The 27,605-nt window shown below is 40.2% G+C and overlaps 1 protein-coding gene and 1 long non-coding RNA gene across 5 annotated transcripts in view; one reads left to right on the top strand and one right to left on the bottom strand.

Annotated features, from left to right (window-relative positions):
• The window catches only part of Cdh20 (cadherin 20), a 238,774-nt gene that overhangs the window by 49,498 nt on the left and 161,671 nt on the right, over window positions 1-27,605 (bottom strand). For 3 of the 4 annotated variants that reach the window (XM_040737753.1, XM_040737757.1, XM_040737755.1), the window contains 5 exons: window positions 23,735-24,130; window positions 14,008-14,302; window positions 13,366-13,485; window positions 10,831-10,998; window positions 7,080-7,267 (listed from right to left, as the gene is read on the bottom strand). In XM_040737753.1, the coding sequence (XP_040593687.1) occupies window positions 7,080-7,267; window positions 10,831-10,998; window positions 13,366-13,485; window positions 14,008-14,302; window positions 23,735-23,980 (1,017 nt within the window). In that variant the 5' untranslated portion in view covers window positions 23,981-24,130. Of the gene's footprint in view, window positions 1-7,079; window positions 7,268-10,830; window positions 10,999-13,365; window positions 13,486-14,007; window positions 14,303-23,734; window positions 24,131-27,398; window positions 27,537-27,605 lie in introns of those variants that run through there. The other variant, XM_040737754.1, reaches the window with a different exon arrangement.
• On the top strand, window positions 1,830-27,605 carry LOC121136743. The gene is made up of 3 exons (XR_005873848.1): window positions 1,830-2,250; window positions 23,205-23,247; window positions 27,442-27,605. It is a non-coding gene; the product is annotated as an uncharacterized LOC121136743 (long non-coding RNA).

Genomic DNA, 27,605 nt, shown 5'->3' with positions numbered 1-27,605 from the left:
GGAACAGGAAGGTCTACTGGGGAGATAGGATAGGGGGAAGAGGGAATCATAGGTTAGAAGACAGATCAGGCACCATTGTGACCTCTAGTGATCTAAACAGATGACACCAATTGGCAAGCTAAGCAAGAGTGTAGAGACCACCTCGAATGCCCATTCCTGATAGTGAACTTGATGTCTATAAGCATCCTGGACCCTTCATCCAGTGACTGATGGAAGCAGAGGCAAACCCCCACAGTTAAATACTGAACAGAACCCAAGGAACCTAGTGACAGAGAGAGAGGAGCAAAGAGCAAATTGGCAAAGAATGGGCTGGCAAAACCAGCAGAGACAGCTGATCCGAACAGGGGAGAGCTCTTGGACCCCAGACCGACACTGGGAGGACAGCATGGGACCGATCCAGACCCCCTGAATGTGAGAGTCAATGAGGAGGCCTGGGCTATCTATGGGGTCCTGAGCAGTGGATCAGTGTTTATCCCTCGAATACTAACAGACATCGTGTGTCCATAACACAAAGAGGGTTGCTCTCTCTGACTGGACTCTTAGGGAAGTGCCTGGACCCTACCCTGAGTGAAATGATAGACTCTAGATATCCCCTATGCGGAAGGAATTGGCAATAGAGTGGGAGGATGGGGGGGATGGTGGGGGATGCAGGAGGATGGGAGGGAGAGGGAACTGGGATTGACATGTAAAACAAGCTATTTAAAATAAAAATAAAAAGAATGAACACTTGATTATAAATGCGCTAAATTAATCCAACTTATATATTTTGAAAATGCTTTGACTTCTAAATTTAAATATAAGGACAGGTTACTTGGAAAAAGAGTTTTTGTTTATGTTTCCACAGAAAATGGAAAGCTGTGGATTCCTTCCAGGCTTCTGTGGTTTGATAAACCAAGACCCCCAGAAGCTGTGGCCCAGGTGATCCAGCATCTAAAACAGCTGAGATGATGCAGCCTTAAGGACTACAAAAACAAGGACGTGGCCAGGTTTCTAAGTTTTGTCATGATCCCCATGGTATGGACAGCATCCCTATCCAGCAGGAAGCAGTTTGAAGTGAACTATGCCCAACTTCCCAAATATTGTTCATAAATTTTTGTTTTTGTTTAAATGGGATTGTTTATAAATGGTAATGATCACAGTCAATCTCTTTCTAAAGGGAAAAAGGGAATATGATATAAAAATAAATACTTTTATTGGTATGGTTTTTCATTTATTGATACAATTTTAAGGTCAATTTTGTGATATGTATATTTCTCCTCCTATTTAGGTATTGTGTTTGTATAACTCATTAAAATTTAATGAGTAATTAAATACAGATTATAGATAGTTACATATAATAGTCAAAACATAGGTAAGTTAGATTTTCTAGATATACAGAGATGTATTTAAGATAGTCTTCAAACCTTTCAAAGACCTTCAGAAAATGACATTTAAAATGGCTTAGGGTTTTTCTTGACAATGAGAAATGTCTGCTCCTTGCACATAACTATGTCTGAGAGGAAGATGGGCATCAAAGAAACTCATTATGGAGTTTGCTTTCAACATGGGAAGATTATCCATTTGGACAAGAAGCTACTCTTTTTTTTTTACTTGTTCATTTCTATATATTTTATGGTGATATACTTTTTTATTTTTATTTTTAAATTTAAATTTAAATTAGAAACAAGGTTGCTTCACAAGTCAGTTCAGGTTCCTCTCCGTTTCCCTCCCCTCCTCCCGTGCCCTCCCCCAACCCCCCCAATATCCCCTCGTTTCCCCAGGGAGGGTGAGGCCCTCCATGGGGGTGTACGTAGTCTGTCATTTCATCCAGGGCAGGGGCTAGACCCTTCCCCAAGAGTTCAGGGTGAGAGTGCATCTCACATTGTTGGATGGGAGTCCAAAGTCCATTTGTATACCCAGGATAAATACTGATCTACTGCCCAAGGCTCAAGGTAGTGTGGCTGAGCGGTCTAAGGCGCTGGATTAAGAAGCTACTCTTGCCTAGACTGTTTGACTGTTCCTGTATAATCTGAATGTGCAGAACCCACCGAAAAGTGACTTCTAAATTTGGACAGTCCTTCAGGGTTCCTGCTTCATGGAAGAGTCTGCCAGACTTTCTACAGGACACACACACAATGACTGACAGACTGCTAATACAGATAGACAGTTTAAAATTTCCTGCTTTGCTGAGAAGTCTTCCAGACACATTGTGCCCTATGGGCTGAAGATGGATGCCCCAATGTTACGGAGGAACTTTGGGTAACTGTTCAGGTATCGAGATGTCTCTGTCAATTCTAGTGTTTATATATTATCCTTCTTTGGTCTTTGATGGAGTTAAAGACAGATAGTTGTAATTATAGTTTTCCTTAGTTATGATAAAAGATAAGCTACATATAAGAGTTTAGACTCCCAAAGATAGGCTAGATGATATTTTCTTTAAATCTTACTAAATGTTAATGGACTAAATATTGTAAATATAGTTACTTGATAACTGTTCTGTTATATACAATTTGACTATGTTAAAGTTAAAACCTTTCTTTTTATTTAGACAGAAAAGAGGTGATGATGGAAAAATCCCATGTACATGTAAATAAAGCACTGTTGGCCAATAGGAAAACAAGATAGGTGGGACTAGAGTGTAGGAGGATTCTGAGAAATGTAGTGAAGGGAGTCGTTGCCATGTGATTCCCGGAAAAAGGGGACACAAGTCTGCGTTCTCAGAAAGATAAGTCCTTATAAAAATATATATTGGTGATTATGCATTAATAATGAAGTCAAGTTAACCAATGAGAAACAATAACAAATGGCCAACAGGTTATAATTAATATAGTGTCCTGTGTGTTATTTGAGGGCTGAAACTGCATCAGGACCCAGGCGGCTAGGGGGGAAGACAACAAGTTGCATTTGATGTTATCTTTTTCTGGTGTGTAGGTTCTCATTGCGTTTATACTTGTGGGGTACAGTTTTTCTTTTCTAATTGATGCTACATCTCAATTGCCAGGTGCTTAGCAGATGATAAGCTCTGTTGTCAGTGCCCATGCAAGCCGTATGCAGTGACAGGCATTCGTGCTGCATGTGAGTCTAGATTTGCACAGGCTTGATACTGCAGGCACTGGGGTTTACTGCTCTTGAAAATGAAGGGTACTGAAGCACCAGCAGGGAGAGAACCTGATATAGGCGAGGCAAATATATCCAACTGTGCGTTGAAGTGCTCTTTAAATAGTTACAAGTACAGCACTGGATCACATAAAGTTGGAACTTTTTAAAGGCTATATAAAATAATGATGAGAATCATAATTCATGGCATATTAGAATTAGATAAATATAGGATTTATATGTTTTGTGACCTGCCTAAGAGGACAATGGACTCTACAATTAATTATTTTTGCTGGTAGATAAGCTAAGCTGAAGACTAGAAAATGGCACAATATCATGCTACTATAGAACAAAGAACACTCTGAAAATTACATATTTCAAGGCATATTTCAAGCATTTAAGAGACTGAAAATCAATTGACTGATTACTTAAAAGCTAAAATGACACATGTCCTGTATAGCAATCACCATGGTTGTATGAAGACCCAATTCTTTCAACTCAGCTTTATTTTTCTTTTTGAAGAAATATGTGCTTTTTAGACAAATAATAGACCTAAGGGAAATAAATCAAAAGCAAAACTTTTGTTTCAATTTTATATGAGATTATTAATGACAAAGGAAGATGATGGGTGTAGATCAGACATCTGGGAGTTGTTTCTTTAAAATGTTTATTATATGTGACCAGTCCACCTACCAAACTTATTGGTCTTGCTCTTAATTATATTATCTGACAGCTCATATGTTCAGAAAATGAATTTAAAAAGCCTAAGAAAAATTTATGTAGGTTTTGATTGAACATGGATACTGTTTGGATAATGACATTGAGAGACAGGGTTCTGGTTTGCAATATCTAATCTTTTCCAGATAAGGGAGGTGGAAAAAAGACATTTTTAGTTTACTTAGATTGTATCATTAATAAATATATTGTTTTAAAAGTGAATGCTTGTAATGATATTTGACCTATATAATAATAATTTGTCACTACTGTATCACTTATAATGTTTTTCAAGTAAAGTTTAATTTAAGTATGAAGTATCCTAATGGCTCCATTTTATGATTAAATTTTTCAAAAGGTGACTTTTCATTCAAGAAAAAAATAATTATTTAAAACTTGAGGCATTTTCTGTTGGCAAGTGGTTTATCGATAGTTGAAACAAAATATATTCTAGGAAGATGTTTTTAACCCTTTCTCATGCAACAAATTGGTATTATTTTGGTCACGCTATAAAATTAACATATATTATTAATTTTCAAAAATAATAAATTATAATGCTTCAATTATATAAATGTATTTGAGAATTCATAAGTTAGTCTTAGTATTTTATACTGTTTCAAGGCATTATGTGCTGTCCATGAAGATTTTGGTTGGAGGAATCTGGCGTATGTCTGTTCACTTGCTGTGCTGTATTTTGGCTGGTTTTGGACCAGGTAGGAGGTTCCTGAAGTTCAGGCCTTTGGACAGTTAGTGTTGATTTTTGAGTAAAGAGGTAGAAAGTGATCTAGTTTATTGACTACCAAAGGTCATGGGGTCTTACATGCTGCTGTTTGGGTAATGTTCCAGGCAGGTAGATGGTAGTATTGAGGGCAAGGGAGCTTACTACCAGAGGTCACCTGTGTGGCAGCTTGGATAAGGTCTCTGAGTAGGGTTAAGGAGATCTTACTGCAGACAAGATGAGTGTGTGGCTGTTCAGGGAAAGTCTCTGGGGTGGGTGGCAGGGCAGAGAAACCAGTGACTATGTGCATGGCTGCTTGGGAAGGGTCCTGGGGAGTGGTGGTGGGTAGATTGAGGAGTCTTACCGTGTGCACATGCTGTGAGCAGCTGCTTGGGCAAGGTCACCAGGAAGACAGCAGGATGAGATTGTTTAGAAAACAAACCAATGTCTTATAAATTAATGTTTTAAATTAGATATTCATTTGTAAGGTATAGATTCAATTTATTTCTATGTGTAGTATGCATGCATATGTGTAGGCAAGTTTATGTGCATGTAGGCCCAAAGTTGACAACATGTGTTTTTGATTCCTCTATATTTAGTGGGGCAGGGTCTCTCACTGAACCTGGACCCCAGGATCTTGTGTCTTTTTAAAATCCTGTGGTGGGATTAAACATAGGCTGCCACAACTGCCCACTTTTTAAGGTGGTTCTGGGAAACTCTGGTCTTCATGTTTTATCCACTGATCCAGCTCCTTAGGTCATAAATTTAGTTTTTAAAAAGTTCAGTTGGTCATGGGGGAACAGGAAGTTGAGTGGGTAGGGGTAGAATAGGGGGAAGAGGGAATCATAGGATAGAAGACAGATCAGGCACCAGAGTGACCTCGAGTGATCTAAAGGGATAACACCAATTGGCAAGCTAAGCAATAGTGGAGAGACCACCTCGAATGCCCATTCTTGATAATGAACTTGATGTCTATAACCATCCGGGAGCCTTCATCCTGTGACTGATGGAAGCAGAGGCAAACACACAATTAATCACTGAACTGAACCCAAGGAACCCAGTGACAGAGAGAGAGGAGTGATGAGCAAATTGGCAAAGAATGGGCTGGCAAAACCAGCAGAGACAGTTGATCTGAACAGGGGAGAGCTATTGGACCCCAGACCGACAGTGGGGAGGCCAGCATGGGACTGATCTGGACCCTCGAATGTGAGAGTCAGTGAGGAGGCCTGGGCAACCTATGGGGCCCTGAGCTGTGGATCAGTGTCTATCCCTGGAATACAAACAGTCATCGTGTGCCTATAGCACAAAGAGGGATGCTCTCTCAGCCTTTACTCTTAGGGGAGTGCCTGGACCCTACCCAGAGTGAAATGACAGACTCTAGATATCCCCTATATGGAAGGATTTGGCAATAGGGTGGGAGGGTGGGGGGGGGAAGGGGAGTGCGGGAGGAGGGGAGGGAGAGGGAACTGGGATTGACATGTAAAACAAGCTATTTAAAATCAAAATAAAAAATGATACGAAAAAAAAAAGTTCAGTCTGTGTTAGGAGATGGCTCAGCTAAAACAGTACTTGCCACACAAGCATGAAGGCCTGAGTTGGTTCCCATGCACCCATGTAAAAGCCAGGCCAATTGTATGTCTCTACCACACTGCTAAGGAAGCAAAGATAGGAGGATTTCCAGGGCTCATTAGTCAACCTCTTTCCTCTACATGTATCTTCACAAATGTGCATGTGCATAAACGCATGTCCCATGTACATACATATGTTGCACAAAAATAAAAGAAATTTAAAATAGGAAAAATTTATGTTCCATTCATTGAATTGATCTATATGTGCTTTTTGGCACATAGAGAATGAACATTTCCCCTTAGGGAACTTGACGCTTTGAGATGGAACAAAGAACTTCAGTTTGATAAAATTTTCTCAAGTTTCATTTGCATTTATGGGGCTTCAAGAAGCAATTAAAAAGTGCTATGTTTTATTTATTGATTCATAATAACATTATATCTTGCTTTGCTATTTATGGTAAACTGATGTAAATATGGGGATTCAAGTATTGATTAAGTCATTAACAATATTAGAGCATCAAGCTATAGAAGTTTAAGTGGCTAAGTAGAGGTGGCTTATTTGCATTATATTTTCAATGACCCCTTTTTATAAAATAATGCCACAGCCAGTTTCCTTACATGTAAGTCCAAGCAATAAGAGGCATTTACTAAGCTAATGAGGCAGAGTTATTTTTAAAGTGTGTGTGTGTGTGTGTGTGTGTGTGTGTGTGTGTGTGTGTGTGTGTGATATGATGTGTCTGAGTGTGGCTGTACCCATGACATGTTGCAGTGTGGAGGTTAAGAGGAAAGCTCCTGGGAGCTGACACTCTTCTAGTAAGGTGGGTTCTAGGTTGTCAGACTTTTGTGGAAATTACTTTTACCTGCTGAGTCATCTCACTAGTACAGGAAAGAGACTTTTATCAGAGGACTTAAAACAAAATATATCCTGATATATAACCTCCCTTCACTAGCATTTCACATGAAAAGTACACTTGAAAATGGTTTGGAAAAGGAAATTGGATTACCTTCTTCACAGTTATGATGCCAACTTGGAAATTTGGGTCTGTATTAATATCAAAAGTATCTGCACCATCTCCATCCACAATAGTGTACTTCATCTCTGCATTGATCCCTTCATCCAAGTCCTTGGCAAACACTCTCCCCACAGTGGAGCTGATTGGAGCTGATTCCAGCACACTCATCTGATAATGTTCTGTGAAGAAAGTGGGAGGGAACATGCATTCTTGATAATCTGGCACTAAAAACATGTCCTGTTGTCACATGGTATCAGGCATGCCATGAAAAACTCTTTTTGTGCTTCATAAGTCAAAGCTTATGTTTTACAGTTTAAAATTTCAGTCTAGAGTGTCAAAAGCAGCCTATGAACCATGCTGAATATTTAATAAGAAGGAGTCAAATAGCTCCACTGAGCCCAAGAGTAAGACAGGGTAACAGTGGGTGGAACAGTCATTGTGTCATTCTCCCTTCAGCGTAGGAAGAAGCACCTTGCTTCCTTGTCTTTAGTATGTCACATGAATGGGGATATTCTTTAAATGTCATGTTCTTCCTGGGAAGCATGGGATCACAAAGCACATTTGTTCTCTCAAATTTCAAATGTCCTAATTTCCATTTATGTCCTAGCCTGTGTGCTGTGGTCCCATTTCTATAGCCAGTGGCCCAGAGTGGATGGAGACCTGTAAGCATAGAGGGGAAACCAAGAGAAAACCCTTTGACCTCCCCATGTGGTCCATCAACATGATTTTCTTATCTGAGACTATCTGGATGCCTCTGCAAGGGCTTTTTGTTCTAGTTCTAAAGCCAAATACCCAAACCAGATCCCACACATAGAAGAATCTCCGCGTTGGTAATGCCTTCCTATTTAAGTTGATGCTCTGACACACAATTACTTTTTTTTTAGTTTATTTTCACCCCTGTGAAGTTGTGTATTTGAGAACTTACTTTTCTTAGGGCTCAATTTTTTGACATCCTTATTTTATTAGTCACAGGCTGGTTGACTAAATAACAAAAGTCATACACACTTTCAATATGATTGTGGTCTCATTTTAAATTAAATTTTGTGTGTATGTATGCGTGACTGCGTGAGTTTATGTGCATTCATGTAGGGTACAGAAGACATCAGAACCCTTGGAGCTGGAGTTACAGTGATGGGTTGTCACTGGCTTGACGTGGGTATTAGGACCTGAACCTGCGTCTTCTGCAAGAGCAATAAGCACACTTACCTATTGAGCCATCTCTATAACCCTCTTTTTATCATACATTTTATACCATAAGGAAGCCTGAATGGACTATGGGAGACTGACCACTCACTGTACTCCATGTTTCACAGGAGAAGAAGAAGCAATGTTTGTGCCTTATAAGTATGATCCAAGGACTCTGTACTGTGTCATGTTAAGTTCTCAGTGGATTATACTTTTCCCCCAGAAATTTTAGGAAAAACATGCCTCTGCCTGTAATATTTTCCACAGAAGGAAAGCTGTGCTATATATTTAACCACAATCATAATTTCAGCATGTATTAGAATTTCTACTTGGGATTAGAAATCAATATCTTGAGATCATAATATTATTTTACATGTAGTTTAGTTAATGGTGATTAAGATTTTTCAACATGAAAGAGTAGGCACACCATTTTGTCAACATACCACAGCTAGTTATGGTAACATTTGTAAAAAAGAAGCTAAATGAAATTTCTACAATAGGGAATTGGAAGAATAGTAGAACAGAAGTATTTAATCCAAGGTAAGATTAAGGAATAATGGAATTATTAAAATTTAGCTTTCACAAATAAAGTCATTTTGATCTGTCTGTTTCAAAATGCTAGCTATTCAGCTAATAGTCTGGCTTCATTCTGTTTGTAGTTTAGGTTTGTGTATGTGTGTCTGTGTGTGTGAGAGAGAGAGAGAAAGAAAGAGAGAGAGAGAGGGAGGGAGGGAGAGAAAGAAAGAGAGCATGTGTGTGTATGTTCTTGTATGCATGTGTGTATATTTGCTTGTAGAAGCCAGAAATGAACCACATGTATTATTCCTTAGGGGCCTTTCACCATGTTTAAAGAGAGGGCTTCTCACTTGCCTGGAACTTGTCAATTGTGTTAAGAAGGATGAGCAGGGAGTCCCAGGGATCCACTCTTTTCTAACATCCCAGCAGGGGGATTACAAAAAAGTACCAGTATTCTTGACACATAACTCTGAGTATTGAACTTGGGTCCTCATGTTTGCTCCATTTTTTTGTGTTTTTATTTTTTGTTTCCCCTTTTCCTGGGTAAGTGTTCAACCTGGAATTGTGTCTGCTGTCTTGTCTTCTCCAGTTTCTTCCCTTCAGGCATTCACTTTTCAAAGTCACATCTCCACTCCTTAAGGACATTCCTCCTGATTGTTTTGTTGTCACTTCATATTCAAATCTGAATTTGTCTTCCCCTGCCTGCCACCAGTTCCATTATGCATCCTCTATTCCGTCAGCAGTACAGCCCTGCTCCGTGCCACCCAGATTAAAAATGTTATCGTCTTTGACTCAACCCTCAGCTGTGGTTCCTCTAGCCAGGAGATTGAGAGTCCATGTTTCTTATTTATTCCTACTCCATATATATATTCTTATGACATATATATATATACATATCATATATAGTCTTATTACATTCAACTGTCAACTCATATGACCTCTGATGTAGCAAAGATTTTGTTGGCTTTGCAAAGGACTGTATATTGCATCCCTAGATAGAATGTAAAATTTATAGTGCTTGAATGAATGTGGCTTCTTCATCTTGGCATGTTTCCTTTTTTGTCAGTGCAAATCTTTCTATTCTTCAGTCTTCTGTTTAAGTCTCATTAAGCGAAAACTTCATTCATTTTTACTTGTTGATAACAAGAAGCCAACTCATGTGCATTTCACAAGCCATTCCATGATACTTTATTTAGCCTTTCCAAGCTGTTGCATGAGTCAACATGGGAATCTACTTAATTTGTACCATATATGAACCTCCAAGTGGCACACCAAACTCTTCTCATTGATTTTTCCTCTATGAGCAGGACATGTGCTCGTTGGATAGATTTTAAGCTTTAGAGGCAGGCCTTAGTACCTTGTGTCCACATGCCTGATGTCCTTATAAGCTATGTACTACTCGGCACCTACTTGTATATTGCTTGGTTAATGTGGTCAGATGGTGGCCTATTCAGCCACAGATGTGACTGTTTCAGGAACTGTGTTCTGAACTCATTCCTACTCTGAAAAGCATCCTCTTGAAAATGAGCTCTTGATGGAGAGTTAGTGGTTAAAAACAAATCTTACACATGGTGATGATTTGTGGCCTATCTGACAAATCTTATTCTTTTTTTGTTGTTGTTTTGCTTTTTTGTTTGTTTGTTTGTTTTACGAGACGGGGTTTCTCTGTATTGTTTTGGAGGCTGTCGGACCAGCCCGGCCTCGAACTCACAGAGACCCGCCTGCCTCTGCCTCCTGAGTGTTGGGATTAAAGGCGTGCGCCACCACTGCCCGGCGGACAAATCTTATTTTTAGTATTCAGTTTTGTACAGGTGGGTAGTGTGGCCATCAGGTTCAAAAAATGGGGAAAAAGTCTACGAAGATTTAACAGAGATTAAATAGTGACAAAAAGGGCTGAGAAACATTGATTCAGTGCTGGGAAGATTGTTGTGACACAGGAAGGTATAAATCAATGATTTTTAATACAAACTGACCATATACCAGAACCTCAGTAAAGTGTGAGTCCCTCTGGTCTGAGAGATGTACTCTGGTTGGTACTTACTCTGGGGAAAGCGGGGTGGGTTATCATTGACATCTGAGAGGGTGATGTTGACTGTTGTGGTCCCAGCTAATCCTCCAAGCTGCCCTCCCATATCCTTGGCTTGGATAATCACTTCGTAGTATTCTTTGGCTTCTCTGTCCATGTTCATGAGTGCTGTTCTGATTACACCTGCAGGATAGGAATTGTTTATAAAAAGTGAAACCACAACACTAGTTTTCTGAGGATTCATCTGTAGTTGTCTCCTTTATTTATTATAAATACCTAACACTGAGACGCACATTTCCTGTCTTTCTTTCTTTTTTCTTTCTTTCTTTCTTTCTTTCTTTCTTTCTTTCTTTCTTTCTTTCTTTCTTTCTTTCTTCCTTTCTTTCTCTCTCTTTTTTTTTAAATTAAACTTGTGGTTAAAATTCCAGCTTCAGAAAGGCACTGTGTGAAACAAAGAGCCGAGAAATAGACACCCATCAGGAAGTCCAGAGGCTGTGTCCTTGACAACGTTACTGAGACAGAACAGGAGGTGGCAGCAGTGGTTTTCTTATAGACCCCAGGATATGCAGTCTATGGTGATTGTACACTGTTCTGTCTTTACCTGGGCTTTGAGTACTGTAAACAAAGCTTTGTAAGTCTTTAATTTTAGGTAAGTCCTCTGCTCCTTCAGCCTTCATCCCTAGAGCCCTTGTAGTGTGAATGACTCTTTAGACATTGGCTCCTAGTATGATCTCTCTCCTTCCCCTCTGCCTGGAAGTAGGGATGAAACTTGATTAGACTCTCCTTTTGTTTATACTCTCTGTTTTGTTTTCTTCTGCTTACTTCTGTGCATTACTGAGTTCCGTAAGCACGGAGGGACAGAGAGACTCAATGTGGGTTGTTTATTTTTACCGAGCATAAAAGATTAACTTCCCCATACAGTTCTGAGTAGAAGCAGTGTGGAGGTGTGGTGACCCGATTTCATTTAAGAAGAGAGGCCTAAAGGAGATGCATAGAAATGTAGATTCTGATCTTGCCTGCCAGGGATGTGTAGGTTTTATCTCCTTTTTAAACCTTCAGCTTAGAAAATCTGGCTTTCATATACTTGAGGGGAAGGTTAAATGCTTACTGTTACAGGTTTATGATATAGCCTGTGATTAAATTGGCATTTTGCATGGAAAGGCAAGCATGTGGGAACAGTACCCTGCCCGAGTTTCCTTCTACAGTGTATGTAGCACGGTCACCGATACCATTCTAAAATGAAATGTGCAGCATTTTCTTCCTGTAAATGCCCCTTGGCCAAAGCGAAGACAGTCTTTTCATGTATTTTTGACCTTAACACTATAGATGGCCCTCATGGGCATTGTCAGAATAATGTAAACTACTTCTGAGGATATAAAGGACATGTGACCCTGTCCCTGACTGTAGTTTTCTTCCCTGCGGGCATCCCTTCATTCTTCCTCCCCTTCCAAAAGGTGGCATTATTGAAGTTTCTGTTTTATTGACTTCTCTAACTGTGATCTTTTCTCTTTCCTCCCACTAACTTATACTCTCTCACTCTCTACCTTTATGACACTATTTCCTGAATGCCTGGCTACCTTGAGGATAGATAGAAAAAAATTCTCTCAGGTTAGTAATAATAGAGGTGTATTTCTTTTCTTTCAAACAAAAAGGTGACTTTAATTGTTCACCAGTGACTTTACCTTTGTGGTTGTTTCTTTGCTCAAGTTCCTTCTCTTGGGCTATTTTCCCTGTGTAAACTGGGAGCAATAATCCTTCCTAATATTTTATGTGGGAGGTTAAAAATGGTAATGTGCATGGAAGTACTTAGAGAAGGAGAATGCTGCCTCAAACATAAGACAGCAATGACACAGTGGTTATTCTGCCCAATGCAGATAACTAAGGTGATTTCCCTTGGTGGAACAAAGCATGAATCCTGTAGTCAAAGCCCCTGGAAACAAGCAAAGCCCCCAGGCTTCACAGTCTCTCTTATGCCATGCTACTTCTTATCAGTTATATTCTCTTTGCCATCTGTCCCCAACAGCCGTTCACTCTGGCCTTGCCTTTTGTTTAGCGAGGGTTGGCTCAGCAGAGACAACACCAGGGGCTTATCCATAATCACAGGAACTGTTAAGCACTTAACTTCCCAGTTTCCTCATCTGAGTGAATCCTGATGGTCAGCTGAATGATTTTCCAGAAGCCCCTGGAATTCTATCTGTAGAGCAAACCCAGGTAGGTGATAGGACAATCTTCTGTGAACTTGTTGGAGTTATAGCAGAACTTAAACCTTGGTAAATAAGTACAGTAAATACAGACATTGGAGTTTGGGTGAGGTAGTGAGGAGACATCTCTGTAGGCAGGGCTTTAGTGTCTCTCAGCAACCCATGCACACTGTCTCACACCCCTGGCAGTTATGATATACTCTCCTACTCCTAAAGATTATGGCAGTCTTTTCTGTGTAATGTATTCTCTAGAGAGTCCTTGAAAAGAAGAGTCGGGTCTGCCCTAAGTAGGAAACATAAGGATTATTGAAAAAGCAATCACCTCTGAGTTGACTCTTGAACTATATACCTGTTTTGGAGTCCACAGAAAAGTATGGCTGGCCCTGGAGAATGCTGTACACCACCCGGGCACTGTTGCCATAGGTTGGGTCATCAGCATCTGTGGCTGTCACTTGGATAACAGAGGTACCTGAGGGAGAGAAGTGGAAGAAACCCTTTCAAGCCCAGTTATAAAGAGTCAGTATAACCCTTACCAGTCAGCCTTAAAACAATTTGCAGATGTTTGTTATGCTTGTTTCTCTGGGAGAGTTCCCTTTCTAGATCAGCTTCTGTAAATCCTATCTTGTTACTCAATGGGGAAGACATTTATTTGTATTTAATTCTTAGTTACCAGTGAAATCAACACTGCCTATGTGGTCTTCTTTGTTCATTGGTAACAGCCGGTGTTTACCCTTAACATTCAGATATCATCTATCAGCCATCTAATTTATAGTTTATTCTTAAGGAATCGTAATTGGAAGACACTGGAAGATTTATTATTACTTAATGTGGCTGCTTCCAATATCTACATAGCTTCCTACAAGCTGAAGGAGTGGTGGCCATTTTGGTTTCAGTTTTAGGATTCCTGCACATTTTCTTCTCTATGTGTACATAGTAGGATCTCCTACAGTGCATCTACTGTTTGCAAAAAATCAGCGCATCCCCACCTTACCTACTGGTGACATTTCTGGCACAGTGGCAATGTAAGGTCCATCCAGGAACTTGGGCTCATTGTCATTGATATCTTGGATTTTGATGATGAACTCTGACTCTGGCTCCATTGGCCGGCCTGTCCGCCTATCTAGGGCTTGAGCCCTTAAAGTGTATTGGGCTCTTTCCTCCCGGTCCAGTCTCTGAATGGCATGGATGTCTCCAGTAGTATCATCAATAGTAAACACGATGCCTGCGCCTTCTCCTGAAAGGATGTATTTGATGGATCCATCTCCCCTGTCCATATCTGAGTGAAGCTGGAGACACAAGCACTGAAATGTCATTATCGATTTGCATGGGTATTGGAAACAAATTGTCTTTACTTTTGTACAGATAAGACCTCCCTTTGCATAGGAATGTTCTTTCTACCTCAGTGTTTAGAAAATCTTTCTGTAAGGAACTAACAAGCTTTAAAATGCTGAGTAAAGAGAGATCAAGAGTTTTCTATGTTATATTCAGTATCTCGATGTTAGTATTTTCAAATGACTATCCTTGAGGAACACAGAAGACATCTGTAGAAATAGGAGCAAGGTTATTAAGGAGAAAGCTTGTCTTTTCATTCAAGAAAAAGAAGAGACAACAAACAAATCTAAATATCTTAAAGTTAGAAGTAAGTGGTGGCACAAGACCAGAGGCAGGCAGCTCTCTGAGTCAAGGCCAGTTTGGTCTACATGGTCTACAGAGTGAATTCTAGGACAGTAGGGCTACAGAGAGAAACCATGTCAAGAAAGCTAACTAACTAACTAACTAACTAACTAACTAACTAACTAACTAACTAACTAACTAACTAACTAACAGTTATAGGTTAATTTCTGGAATGTCATAAATTTTATGACAGTTCAAGTTGGCTTAAAAGATGATGAAGTGACTCGTTACACCACTAAAACCAAGTACCACAAGATGGTTGATTATTTACACTTGATTCCTGGGATCCCATGATGGAAGGAGAGAACTGACTTCTAAAAAAAATGTCCTTTGACTTCTATGCTTGTGCCCATGCATGTAAATACACACACATGCGCGCGCGCGCGCACACACACACACACACACACACACACACACACACACACACACACACTAAGTAAATACATAAAATTGTAAAACTTAAAGGTAAAGGTCATTACATATAGGAAGTAGAATGACTTTCTTCCTAGTTTCCTATTTAGGACTGTGTTGTTTTATGTTTCAGTTGTCAAGTGAGCTTTATGTGCTGATTTTGTATGTGTGTGTGTGTGTGTGTGTGTGTGTGTGTGTTTTACAAGAATGTCTCTCTTTTTGGCAGGACTCATTCTTGGATATAATTGAGTCACTAAAATCTAAGTGTGGATGGTTGCTCACCAAAATCTATGTGTGGATGGTTGCACTAGGTACTTGCTTCTCTGCTCATCTGACTGTATTTTTCTCAGTCATTTAAAAATTATTTAATTTTATATGTATGCCTGTTTTGCCTATATGTATGTCTCTTCACTACTTATATGCCTGCAATGACCAGAAAAGAGCATCATTTGTCCTAGAACTGTTGTTACTCGTGGTTGTGAATCACTGGGTATACTAATAATCAAATCAGTGTCTTTTGGAAGAGCTGCTGGTGTTCTTAACGACTGAGCTATCTTTCCAGCCCCATCTTCTCATATTCTTTTGTAATGATTTCTCCAAAGACATCTGGGAGCACCATTTTACCTCAGCCTAGAAATACATCTTTCTTTATTATTGTGTATGGACAGCAAGAATGCTGAGAGTTTGTGTTATCCTTCGGGATTCTCTCAAAAGAATCAGCAAAACATTAAGTTTATCTAGCACTGCTAACTCTGCTGCTGCCTACGTTTCAGCACTTGTATACTTCAGCACCAAAGATTTAATCATAAAACAGACAACAAGTGTTAGGCTTAATGCTGCAAGCCTAATAGATCTGAATATGGTCTGTGTCAGTTATCAACTAAGTGGCCTTGTCATAAATAAGTATACTGTCTATAACCCTTAATTTTCTCATATTATAAATGGAGAATAGCATCAATTCTAATGGTTACTGGGATCATTAGAGATTAATGTATGTAAAGGACAGAGCAATGTTCCTTTCTCATAGTAGGAAAGCTATAAAATGGGGACAATTATGGTGATGACATACCTGCTGAGAGAAAGGGATATTAAATGGATATTAACATACCCAGCTCTTATCTGCTCCCTTCAACCCTCCAGGAGTAAAACCTAGCTAGAGCTAGAGACTTTGTTGTAATGCAGAGCACAATAGCTAGGGCCCCTGAAGCCGTGGCGGGGCCCAGGTACTGCTCCTCTGAGGATGGGTGAATGGACACCCAGGGAACACCTGCAAGTATAGTTACAGCCTCCTCAGGCAGGGATGGCTCTAGAGGTTGGAACTGGTTTTTGAGCTAATCTCAAACTTATTCCTGGGCAAGTCATGCTGCCTAGGGAATGAAACTGTGTCTTATCTACAGTAGGGAAATAAAAGAATAAAATTGCCAAAAAATTCTTTGGATTTCTTTCTTCTTAAAAGTATTCTGTATAGAATATGACAGTCTCACATTTCTTTATTCCATATACACTATTATCACTAACATCTTCTATTTATACAGTTTAAAGAGCAAGGGAAAAAATCCCAGCACTTATTGTGTAAAAGTAAAATACTTTTACTTTCGAACTGGGCACAAAGAGATGAAGACTATTCCCTTTGGAAATATGCTCCCCAGCACCATGGAACTAGAAGAAGGAAAAAAATTTCAGGAGTTTCTTAAATCATGAGATTAAAAAACTGTACATATGTATATTTACATATATAACTTTAAGGCACTTGGCCTTTGACTTGTAATAAAACAGGTCAAGGTATGACTCGTTATATTAGACACAGACTTGACACATTAAACACACAGGCCAAATATAAGTGGCTTGCCTTTAGAGTAGACTTAATAAACAAGAGAAAGCAAAGCTTGCATCACTGAGGGGCAACCATGCTTCCTAAGGTTGATGAGGCTGGCTAGGGTCAAATGGAGTCAATGCTGAAGCACATATCCCTTCTCTTCTTCCCTCCCTATGAGAAGATACTTAACAACCTGTGTAGACAGTTCTCTGGAGGTGAAGGCTGTGCAGTCATCCTGGTATGTGCCCTGGCCTGTAACAGATTGTACAGACCCAGGCTAAAGCTTCTGCTGGGAACCTTATGCTACCTTCTTTTAAGGGCTAATATCTTTGATGTTGCTTCTGGATGTCCTGGTTAGTTTTGCTGTCAACTTGCTGCACTGAGAAGAGTGAATCTCAGTTGAAGAACTGCCTCCATCAGATAGCCTGTAGGCATATCTCTGGGGACATTTTCTTGATTGCTGATTCTTGTGGGTTGACCCAGCCAACCACCAGCAGTACCATCCCTTGGTGGTGGTGGGCCTGGGCTATATAAGAAAAGTAGCTGAACTCTGGAGAACAACATTGTAAGCAGCAGTCCTCCATGGCTAGCGCTTCTGCTCTTCCTTGAGTTTCTGCCTTGATTTTCCACAGTGAAGAATTGGTACCCGAAAACATATTATGGAATACATTTTCCTCGTGTGATTTCTTTCAGTCAAGGTGGTTTATCACAGCAACAGAAAGTAGACTAGAACATATGGGGAGGGGAGAAAAGCTCCTATAGTGATGTAGGAAGAGCCTTTCAGGAACAGGAAACATTGGCTACTAAAGGGGCTTCCACAGAACTGATTTCTGAGGAATATAATTGAATGTCTCCAAGATCCTCTCAGGAAACAAGTCCTCTACCAGTTAGTTATTTTAATAGCAGTGCAAGATAAAGAGACCCTGGGGTATCAGAACTACACAGACTCTGGGAAATAGCCAGGGTATCTTCCAACAGGAGTAACAAGTTAGTGGAAGAAGTTAGGGTTTTCTGACATCTGAATGTGGGCGCTCCTCCTCAGGCTGGGCCTGAAAGAGAAGAGAGTATTGCTTAGGTATGGTTTCAGGGGCTTGGATAACCCCTCCTGACTAAGTAAGTCCAGGAACTACCTCCACTGAGACAGAGTTGTAGATAGTGTCAGTATTCCTGAGGGGGCCTGTTAAGGATGAGAGCTTGTAAAAGCTTCCAAACTAGACCAACTGCTGGTAAAATAAAGGGACAAGTCTCAACTCCCTCTAGCCTCCTGCCTTCCCTTTAGTACAATGCAGTTGGGGAAAGAGAACTCCCAGCTCTGTTTCAAAGTAGAGTGCCAGCTGCATCACAATGTACATCTTGGACAGGTGACTACGGAGGTGAGGGACACTTTAGGAAACTCAAAGTCAACAAAGAAATGTACATGGAGAATTTGGGTTTGTGAGCTACAGAATACCTATTTGGTTGTAAAAATTGAGAAAGTGTACATGCAGAGTTCTTCTCTAAGGCACTTGGAAAATTGGCATTAAAATGTTTTACCTTTACTCATATTTATTCCGGCTAACACTAAGTGAACTTCAGTTACAGCACTTAAGTACGTTCTGGGAAGAAATTTTCTAGACAGATAAATGGATATCTCTTATATCTACAAGTCTAGTCTTTAAGATATTAGCCAGAATAGGAATGAATGCTGGGAAGTACATGATTAAAAAAATCTCAATTGATTTAGGATTTTGGGAACAGGTGTTTCTCAGAACCTTTGCCAGTGAAGGTTTTTGCTCAGTGATGTTCTGGAAAGGCACTGAGTACTTCTATTGTGGTTAGACAGTGGCCTCGCAATCTTCAGCCTCTGCATGACTAGTCACTACAGGTCCCTGCCCAAGCAGATCTCTCCGTACCCCCTGCTTGTCTGTGTCAATATAATCAAGCCTGGTGGGAATTTCCACAAGGCCATAACAATTAAAAGTGATCACTTTTGCCATATTCCTTCCTGAAATAAGCAAACACTTGTCAGATTCTCTAAACAGACATTGTTCAGGGCTATAGGTGACAATCTGACTCTCTCTGCTGTAAAGAGAATGAAAGATGGATAGATTCTGTTGAAAAGAAAGTAGAAAGGGAGAGTAAATTGATGAGTGAATGTCTAAGTATCTGTGTGCAGAGTGACATAGCAGTATGGGGTAAACCCTAGTGTGCTAACTGGGACAGGTAACTGGCAAGGTATGTGAATGTGTCTTGGTGGGAACATGATTACTCTTGGAGGTTGTAGCACATTTACAATCTTCCCAGAATTAGTGAGTGTTGAGGAAGTAAGTCTTTGGCTCCTGATACTACTGCACTTGTCCCATATTGCCATGGCTAAATTTCAAGTTGCTGGCCAGCTATTTTCAGAGCACTGGAAAAGAAAACCAATGACTGTGGGGCAAAAGTGAGGGCTGTGGAGAGCTGCATTTTACTTACTACTAGTGTAACCTGGCTGATCAATGGAATCCATTCCCACTACAATATTAATTGACATTTTCCTTCATACTCTTGTTGTAGTCACTTTTGTACTGGGTCTGGGAGATGATACAGTCAAGATTGGAAAGTAGTGCCCCTATTTCTATCTTCTAAGAGAGGCAAGACAGCCCCGAATTATATTAGAATATGGAATAACTACTGAATATTAGTATGTTATTTTTCTTAAATGTATTTTAGTAATAACCACAGATACCTACTGTTTTACAACTGACAAGGTGCTGCATGTCTTCAGAACTCTGAAGAGACTGAAGAAATGTTCATTATGTAAATAGTTTTTAGTGTAGACCCTGGGAAATTTGAATGCAACTTAGAGAGGTAGCCAGAGGATGTACCTGTCAGGACAGTAGTATGAACACACACCTGACATGAGTGTTAAATAGTGGGTAGATGCCAGAAGAAGACGCATCTTGACCATGATCTCTGAGAGTGTGAGAGGGCCTGATGAAGAGGATATTATTAAATCACATGTTGATTCAGAAGGCAGGCATACCAGAGTAGGTGCTGTCAAGGGACAAATGTCTGCAGAGGAATCATTCCCCAGGAAGACTACATGGTGTCTACTCAGCTAATCTGACCTCAAAGAGCAGAGAATCATGGTAATGAAGAAACACAGAGAGGATGTAGTGAATCCCAGAGCAACTGGCAAGGAAATACTGCTATCTGTGGTGACTAATAGTGCAGAAAGGATAAATAAGATGAAGGAGAAATTGGAGGCTGGGGAGTTCACAGCAGCATTAGGCATGCCTTAGAGGTGCCCCATACTCTGAATGAACTCTGCAACCCTATTGTTATTATTAAGCACTCCAAAGTCACAATGAGTAAAGGTTCTGTGCTAAATACTTTATGTGTTCCAGTCTAGGGAATCCTTACCATGTATACTGTGAGATGGTTAATTATTTACCCATTCACTATCACTAAACATCTGTTCATCCATTTTTTGTGTGTCAAGTGACAATTTTAGTGCTGAGGATAAAGTGAGAACAATGAATATTCTTGCACTCATGGCACTTCTAGTCTAGTAAGAAACTTCAGATACTCAACAAGTAACTCAAAAATACTGTAGGCTGTGACACTTGCTGTGAAACAAGCATTAGTGAGAGTCTTAAAAATTATTTGTTATTTTCTGTGTGTCTTTTAGCATATTTATGTACACTATGTGCATGCAGTGACTGAATAGGTATCAAATCTCCTGGAATTGGAGCTATGGGTAGCCATGTTCCACCTAATATGGGTCGTAGGAACTGAACTTGGATCCTCTGGGAAAAACAACAGGTGTTCTTAGACATCACTGAGCCATCTCCCAGAACCCAGTGGTGACAGACTCTTACATAGGGTTCTGCCCTAGAGAGGGACACAGGAAAGCTTAGGATCTAAAGGAACGCAGACAGTGGATGAGGTACCCACTATAGAAGAAGCCAGGGAATTGGCATTTCATGGTAGGGGAACTCTCCATAAATACCTTGCAAATTGTGGGAACTATGAAAAGCCATGTTTCTGGAACATAAGAACCAGACAGAGAGTAGCGTGGACATGTAAGGACTTCAGAGGCAGGTGGGTCAGCAGGCTACAGGGGAAGAGTTGTGGGGCCTCCTTCCCCTTCAGTGCAAAAACACGGAAGAGACTTAAGTTGAATGGTGGTGATATAATCTGATTGCTTTTTTTTTTTTACAAAGGTCACATGTCATATGTTGAGTGTGCAGGTGGACATGAGCAGAGTGTTTGGGAAACCAGGCAGGTATTTACTTAGGTGAAAGATAATGGTGGAAGTACAGACTGGAGAGATGAAGGGTTTGGGATTTATTTTGGCACAGGAACAACAGAAATTTAGGTGGAGAGAGGGCAGAGTGTTAAGAGAAAAAGAAGCTGTTAAATTGTTGGGGTATGTGCATGTGTTTGTACATGTAATGTTTATATGTGTGCATATATAAACGTGTGAATGTGGGCATGCATATACATTGCATGATGTATAGTAGGGTCAGAGGAAAACCTCTCCTACTTTGTTTGAGACAAAGAATCTTCTGTGTTGTTGGCCACTGTGTATGCTAGGACAGCTGGCCCACATATCTTCAGAAAGTCTCCTGCTTCTACCTCCCATCTGACTGTAGCGGCACTGGATTTGCAAATGTACTTCATCGGGTTTACACAGGTTCTGGGGATTCTAGCTAAGATCTTCACATTTATATTTCAGATAATTCAACCACTGAGCCACTTCTCTGGCCAGACTGTTTGGTCTTCACTTCTAGAACGGGCAACTGGCAATGCTAAAACAAAAAAAGATTGGGGAAGGGAGCTTTGAAAAAGTAATAGTTCCTTATGGGATATAATACATTTAGTTAGGTCCATGGATCATAAACACAAAGATATAACATACTCCTTAGGATTTATGAATCCAAGGCTTATACAGTTGTTTTAGACTGAGATGGAGATTTTGATCTATTGACCCAGTGATGATAGTTAAAACAATAGGCATGAGGATGGAGAGAGTACCAGGAGTTAAGAGCACTTTTTGATCTTGTAGAGTACCCAGGTTCAGTATCTAGCACCTGACAGACAACTCACACCATCTTGTAACTCCAGTTCCAGGGGATGTGACACTCTTTTCTGGTCTTTGTAGGCACTGCACAAATATAACACACGCAAATACATGCAGGCATGTGCTCTTTCTATCCATATAAAGTAAAACCAAGCACATTTTGAGGGACATTGAACTTTGTCCTAACAACCATTTCATAGTCTCAACCCAGAGTAAGGGAGCAACTAAGGGAAAAGAGGTCTTCCAGTGCACTGAAATAAACTTTTAAAGTAAGGCAAAGAAAAGCAGACAAGCAAACACAGGGAGTCTGCTACAAAACATGTTTGGGCAGAGACAGTGTGGGGTGAAGGAGATGAGTTCACTAGTGATAGTGTCAGATGGCACAAGACGAACGGTTGAACCTGAAATAATGGATGAAACAAATATTGTGATGGACACTAGTGTTGAGATGGTTCAGAAAGAGGTTAGCAGTGCCCAAGGCTGTGACTGGGAATTTTCATAAAACGAAGTCACTAAGCAAGCAGTACAGAAGTTCCGAGCAGTGGTGGAAACAGTTTCATGATTGTGGTGGGAACAGGAATGGGTACCTGGACAGGGAAGGGACAAGAAGGAGCTGGAAAGATGTCTCAGCAGATAGTTCTTACCAGCTTCGGAGAGGATCTGAGTTTACTTCTCATCAAGTTTACAACTGGCTGTAACTTCAGCTGCAGAGGATTCAGTGCTCTTTGGCTTCAGCAGTTATTGCATTCAGACATACTCATGGGCGTAGGCTTATGAGTGCACATATACGCATGCACACACACACTCACACACACACACACACACACACACTCAAAGCACAATCTTTTTTTTTTACGAGACAGGGTTTCTCTGTATTGTTTTGGAGGCTGTCGGTCCAGCCTGGCCTCGAACTCACAGAGATCCGCCTACCTCTACCTCCCGCGTGCTGGGATTAAAGGCGTGCACCACCACCGCCCGGCTTCAAAGCCCAATCTTAAACATTACAAAATCTTTACAAAATTAGGGAGTAGGTAATTGTTGAAACTATTGAGGACTTTGGTTCACAGTGCTCCCTGGAATCTCCCGGTAGGACTGGGTATAGAACCACATGTGTTTGCATCTGAAACATATGCTTATAGCTTTGATGCTAAGCAAGTGTTTAAGTTATGATTTGAATGAATTATTTATTTTCTAATTAATTTTTATCTCCCTTTCTCTCTCCCTTGGTTGATTTCATAAGATGGTCTCTGTTAACATCCAAATAAGGCAAACAGAAGAGAAAGGTAAGATCAAAAATGAAATGATAACAGATAAATTAAGGGACTTTTAATATATGGTTTATAAATATATTGATTGATTATCTCTAACTAACCCCAAAGCAGTCATACTAAGAAATTTTGAAGGAAGAATGTTTTGTCCTTCTGTTACTGATTTTCACTAAACTTAGGTTTCAAGTTAGACCTATAGAAATGCTTTAGAAACACAGAAACGCTTTAGAAACACACACACACACACACACACACACACACACACAGAGTTGTGTTTTTCCCCACCAAACAGAGGCATAACAAAGGAGAGAGTCTTCTCTCTGACTTTGTCTCACAAAACAAATCTGTATTTTAGTTAGTGATCAACTAAATCAACTAATGTCCCATTAGTATTCTGGACATCAGACATGGACTAGGTGATCATCCATAGTCAGTTCACATTAATACCCAATTGTTTCATTAGATACCCTGGGAATTTCTCTTTCTACTGGGAATATCTTACCTTGCCGACATACAAAGGGTCAGTCCCAGTATACTCTTCCAGCACGAAAAACTGATTCCAAACCCAACTCCTCTTGCTCCTCTGATGTGACTGTGCCCTGTCTGAGAAGAGTGTTTCTAGTTCGACTCCTTGCATTGGAGTACTGGAGAGAACAGTGGTTGTAAGGTCCATCAGTGCCCAGAAGTACAAGGATGTGCCAAGTCCAAGCCGGCTCTTTGCATTGCTCATTCTACCCGTAGTCCACATGGGCTTGCAGGAGTTCCACAAGTCAAGTAGGATGGGAAGCACTGGGGTTGAGTATTTTCCAAATAAAACAAGCCACACCACAGATTATCGGAAACTCATTGCTTCCCAAAGGAGTTCCCCATTCAAATCAATCTGCTTGGAGCTGAAGTCCTGTAAAGTTAAGGGAAACACTGTCAGGGGATTCCTTCCTGGGAGCTGCTTGCAAGTTTTCCAGGATGTTTGGTTTTCTGCTCAATAACTCAGCTGGTTATCCCTTAAGAAAGTTTTCCTTATAACTAATATTTGATTATTAAAAGACAATGTATCTTGCTGTTATCAGTCCAAAACATTTGGATCTGGATTCTGAGACAATAAAAGCAGTAAAAAACAAAACAAAGTAAAAAAAAGCAAACAACCCCCCCAAACCAAAAAACCTTCATGTTAGTAACAGCTTACCTTGAGGGCTAGACTGTGTTATTGATTGGCTTGAAAAATTAATAGTATGTTCTTCAAAATCAGAAACCCCCCTGAACTCTTCAGAATAGCATTCACTTCTAAAATTTACATCTACCAGCCAACATTTCCATTAGTTCAACTTCTTTTTTTGACTTATTAAAAATAGGAAAAATTAAACTTCTTTTTCGTTTGCCACTTACAATTATCTTATACCTGTCCCTGATATTGATAATTCTATCAATCTTTGACTTCATTTATAAGCAGCCATGGACCATTCTCACTATAATCATTCTCTGAACTCATGAGAATCAAGTTTCACACTCTACTGCTTCAGCTGTGAAGCGCTGATAGGGGCTGCTAATGTGACCTTTCTAGGATGTGAGTGGCCAGTTAATCATTACATCCTTCACAGGGGACTTTAAAGTGCTATCAGGCATATGCCACCGTGAGTGAGCTAAGAGTTGATCTAATAGATTTTCTTTCCTGACCTGAAAGACTTTTTTAGGCAAAGGAATGTTAACTTCTACCTGGCAAACACCTTTTCATCAGTCACACTTCTTTTGTGGCTGTGGAGTCAGCTTAACCCGTGACCTCACTTCTGGGCTGTGACCTCATCAACCTTTTCTTCCCTTCCATGACTGGGTCTGATGAGGTAGTAGCATTGCACTCAGGCTACTCATCAGAGCAACAGAAGTGTTTTCTGTGGGCTTAATATTTTCACTGCTAACTTTAAGAAGTGCTGCCATGCCTAAGAACAAGTGTGTGCACCTGATGCCTTCAGATCAGTACAACAACTGAACAGTGATCCCTATTCTGCAAGTGACTTAGAATGAATGCACTGATGCTAACTCAGGTCCCACCTTCCACCTGTCATCTTCAGGACAGGTTTTAGCATCCTCTCTAATACTCATCGCTGAGATGGACAAAAAGATTTCAAAACATCTTAGAATCATTCATACAGTGTCATTTCAGTCGGGGAGAAGTTACATCAGTAAGAGCTGATGAAGAGGAAATGTCTGGGGAAACTAGTTTTGTAACAGAACAGGGTGGCTGTTCTTCTTCTGAGTTCTGACTGTAAAGACAGATAGTGTCATAAGGAAAACACAAGCTGTGTGTGCCTTAATTAGGCTGATTTGATTGTGGTAGAAGGTGAGTTCCTGCTGGGCGGTGGTGGCACACGCCTTTAATCCCAGCACTCGGGAGGCAGAGGCAGGCAGATCTCTGTGAGTTCGAGGCTGGGCTGGACCGACAGCCTCCAAAACAATACAGAGAAACCCTGTCTCATAAAACCAAAAAAAAAAAAAAAGGTGAGTTCCTAGATAGTAATAGTTCCTTCTCTTCATGGATTCCACAACAGAAACCCAGATAGACCCTTTTTTTCTAGTCCCTGTCTAAGGGGAGTTGTTTCAGAAGGAGGATCTTTAGTATGGGAATAGATTGATGGAAAGATTGCTGAAGCCCAGATATGCTGTCTTGGGGACATATAAGGTGAGTAGGGAGTATCACCCCACAAAACCAATAGCTAGATTATCATGCTTGGCAAACCATAAAAGAAATGAATGGTCTATGCATTGTCTAGACACAAGGGTACTTAGGATTTCCCCAAGAGAAACAGATTCATTTAGACAGTTCTGTCTCTGGTTCTCTCTTTGCCTGTGACTTGTCTACCTTAAGTTATCAAGGCAGTGATATGGCTCTGCTGACTGACTCTGTGAGCGGCTCCGTATTGACTTTCCTTATCTGTTAAGCAGGGACAGTAATTCTCCTGTCTACTCAGCAGGCATCTTAAGGATATGATGGGATAATGCAGGCTAATGACAAAAATGACCCCTGGCGTTTCTTGAATCACATAAATTGCCTGGGTCATGTGTGAAAATAATGAAGACAAGCATAAAACATATTTCATGGGTACAATTGGGAACAAAGTCCTTCAAGGCTTGTAACATAAATCATCACACCGATCTCTAATGTGTGGTGAGTATTGTTTGATAGAAGATTCTGGCTCAGTCCAATTGTACAGTAACTTTGCATGGCTTTTCCTTATGAATATATTTAATAAAGGGGTAGCTACTAGAAAACTCTGTAATAGTAGAGAGAGTTCTTTTATAGATTGTATTTATCAGCATATAATGTGCTTTGTGTGTGTGCATATATGTGCATTTTGGTTAATGTCTTTACTTCATATAAGATTTCCCCCTGTGCCCTTATTAGTGATTTTTCTCTTGCTTCAGATTGAGTGTACATGTACATGTGTGTGCATGTTTAAAGGTCCCGACTCTGCTCCCACAGGCTAAATGTCATGGACAGACCAAGAGTTGAGGGGATGTTAAGGGAGTTTAAGAAGTGACCATTATATTCTTCCATCTCTCATAAATCAGACAAGTATTCCTGCCAATTAAACTCCGCTGTCCTTACCTATATGTATGATCTGAGGAGTTCAAAGAAAAAAACTTCCAGTGGAAGTTTTGTGATGAATATTTTGTAGGCAGTTCAGTTGCCTCAGCTTTTATCTCCCCCTCTTGCCTACTTGGTGCCCCGACAAATGAGTAAAAGTTCTTATTTTCTCTCCATTCACTGACATGCACAAAAGTGACTGTGGGGTACTAGGGTGTGTAGAGACCTCCACAGCTATGTGAAAGCTGGTGGTCCCTGCACCCTGTCAGATTCAGTCATAAAGATTTTCATGCCTGTAAACTCCTCTGTGTTAAGGAACTGGGTAGTGACACATGATGGAAAGCATACTGTTTCTGCTTCCTAGGGGTGAAACACATGAGAAACACTCCCTGCCAAAATTTTCAGAAACTAAAAACCAGGCTACACAATAGCAATACTTGTTCTTATCACAACTAGTGTTGTTTTCTACAAAAGAATGGAAAACCTGTCATAGTAGACTTATTAACCATTTGGCTATTATAAATAATACGGTTCTCACATACATATTTTTACAAAGATTTGAATAGATTGCTTGTTTGAGGCTACTCACAGTTCTTGTAAATGAAGATGCTGACATGAATATCTATACACAGGTCTGCTTTTAGGAGAATACCCATGCCACGTGAAGACTACATTAGTGGAAATTGACTTCTGTGTTTAATGAATCTTTAAAAAGTTCCCCACCACGTATTCTTCTGAAAGAAAGCAAACAGCTTGGTAATGAACACAGTAGGAGGAAATTAAAGTTGTGCTCAAA

This window comes from Mesocricetus auratus, unplaced genomic scaffold, assembly GCF_017639785.1.
Source record: "Mesocricetus auratus isolate SY011 unplaced genomic scaffold, BCM_Maur_2.0 Super-Scaffold_100676, whole genome shotgun sequence".
NCBI lineage: Eukaryota > Metazoa > Chordata > Mammalia > Rodentia > Cricetidae > Mesocricetus > Mesocricetus auratus.
This window is presented reverse-complemented; position numbering and strand designations above follow the sequence as displayed.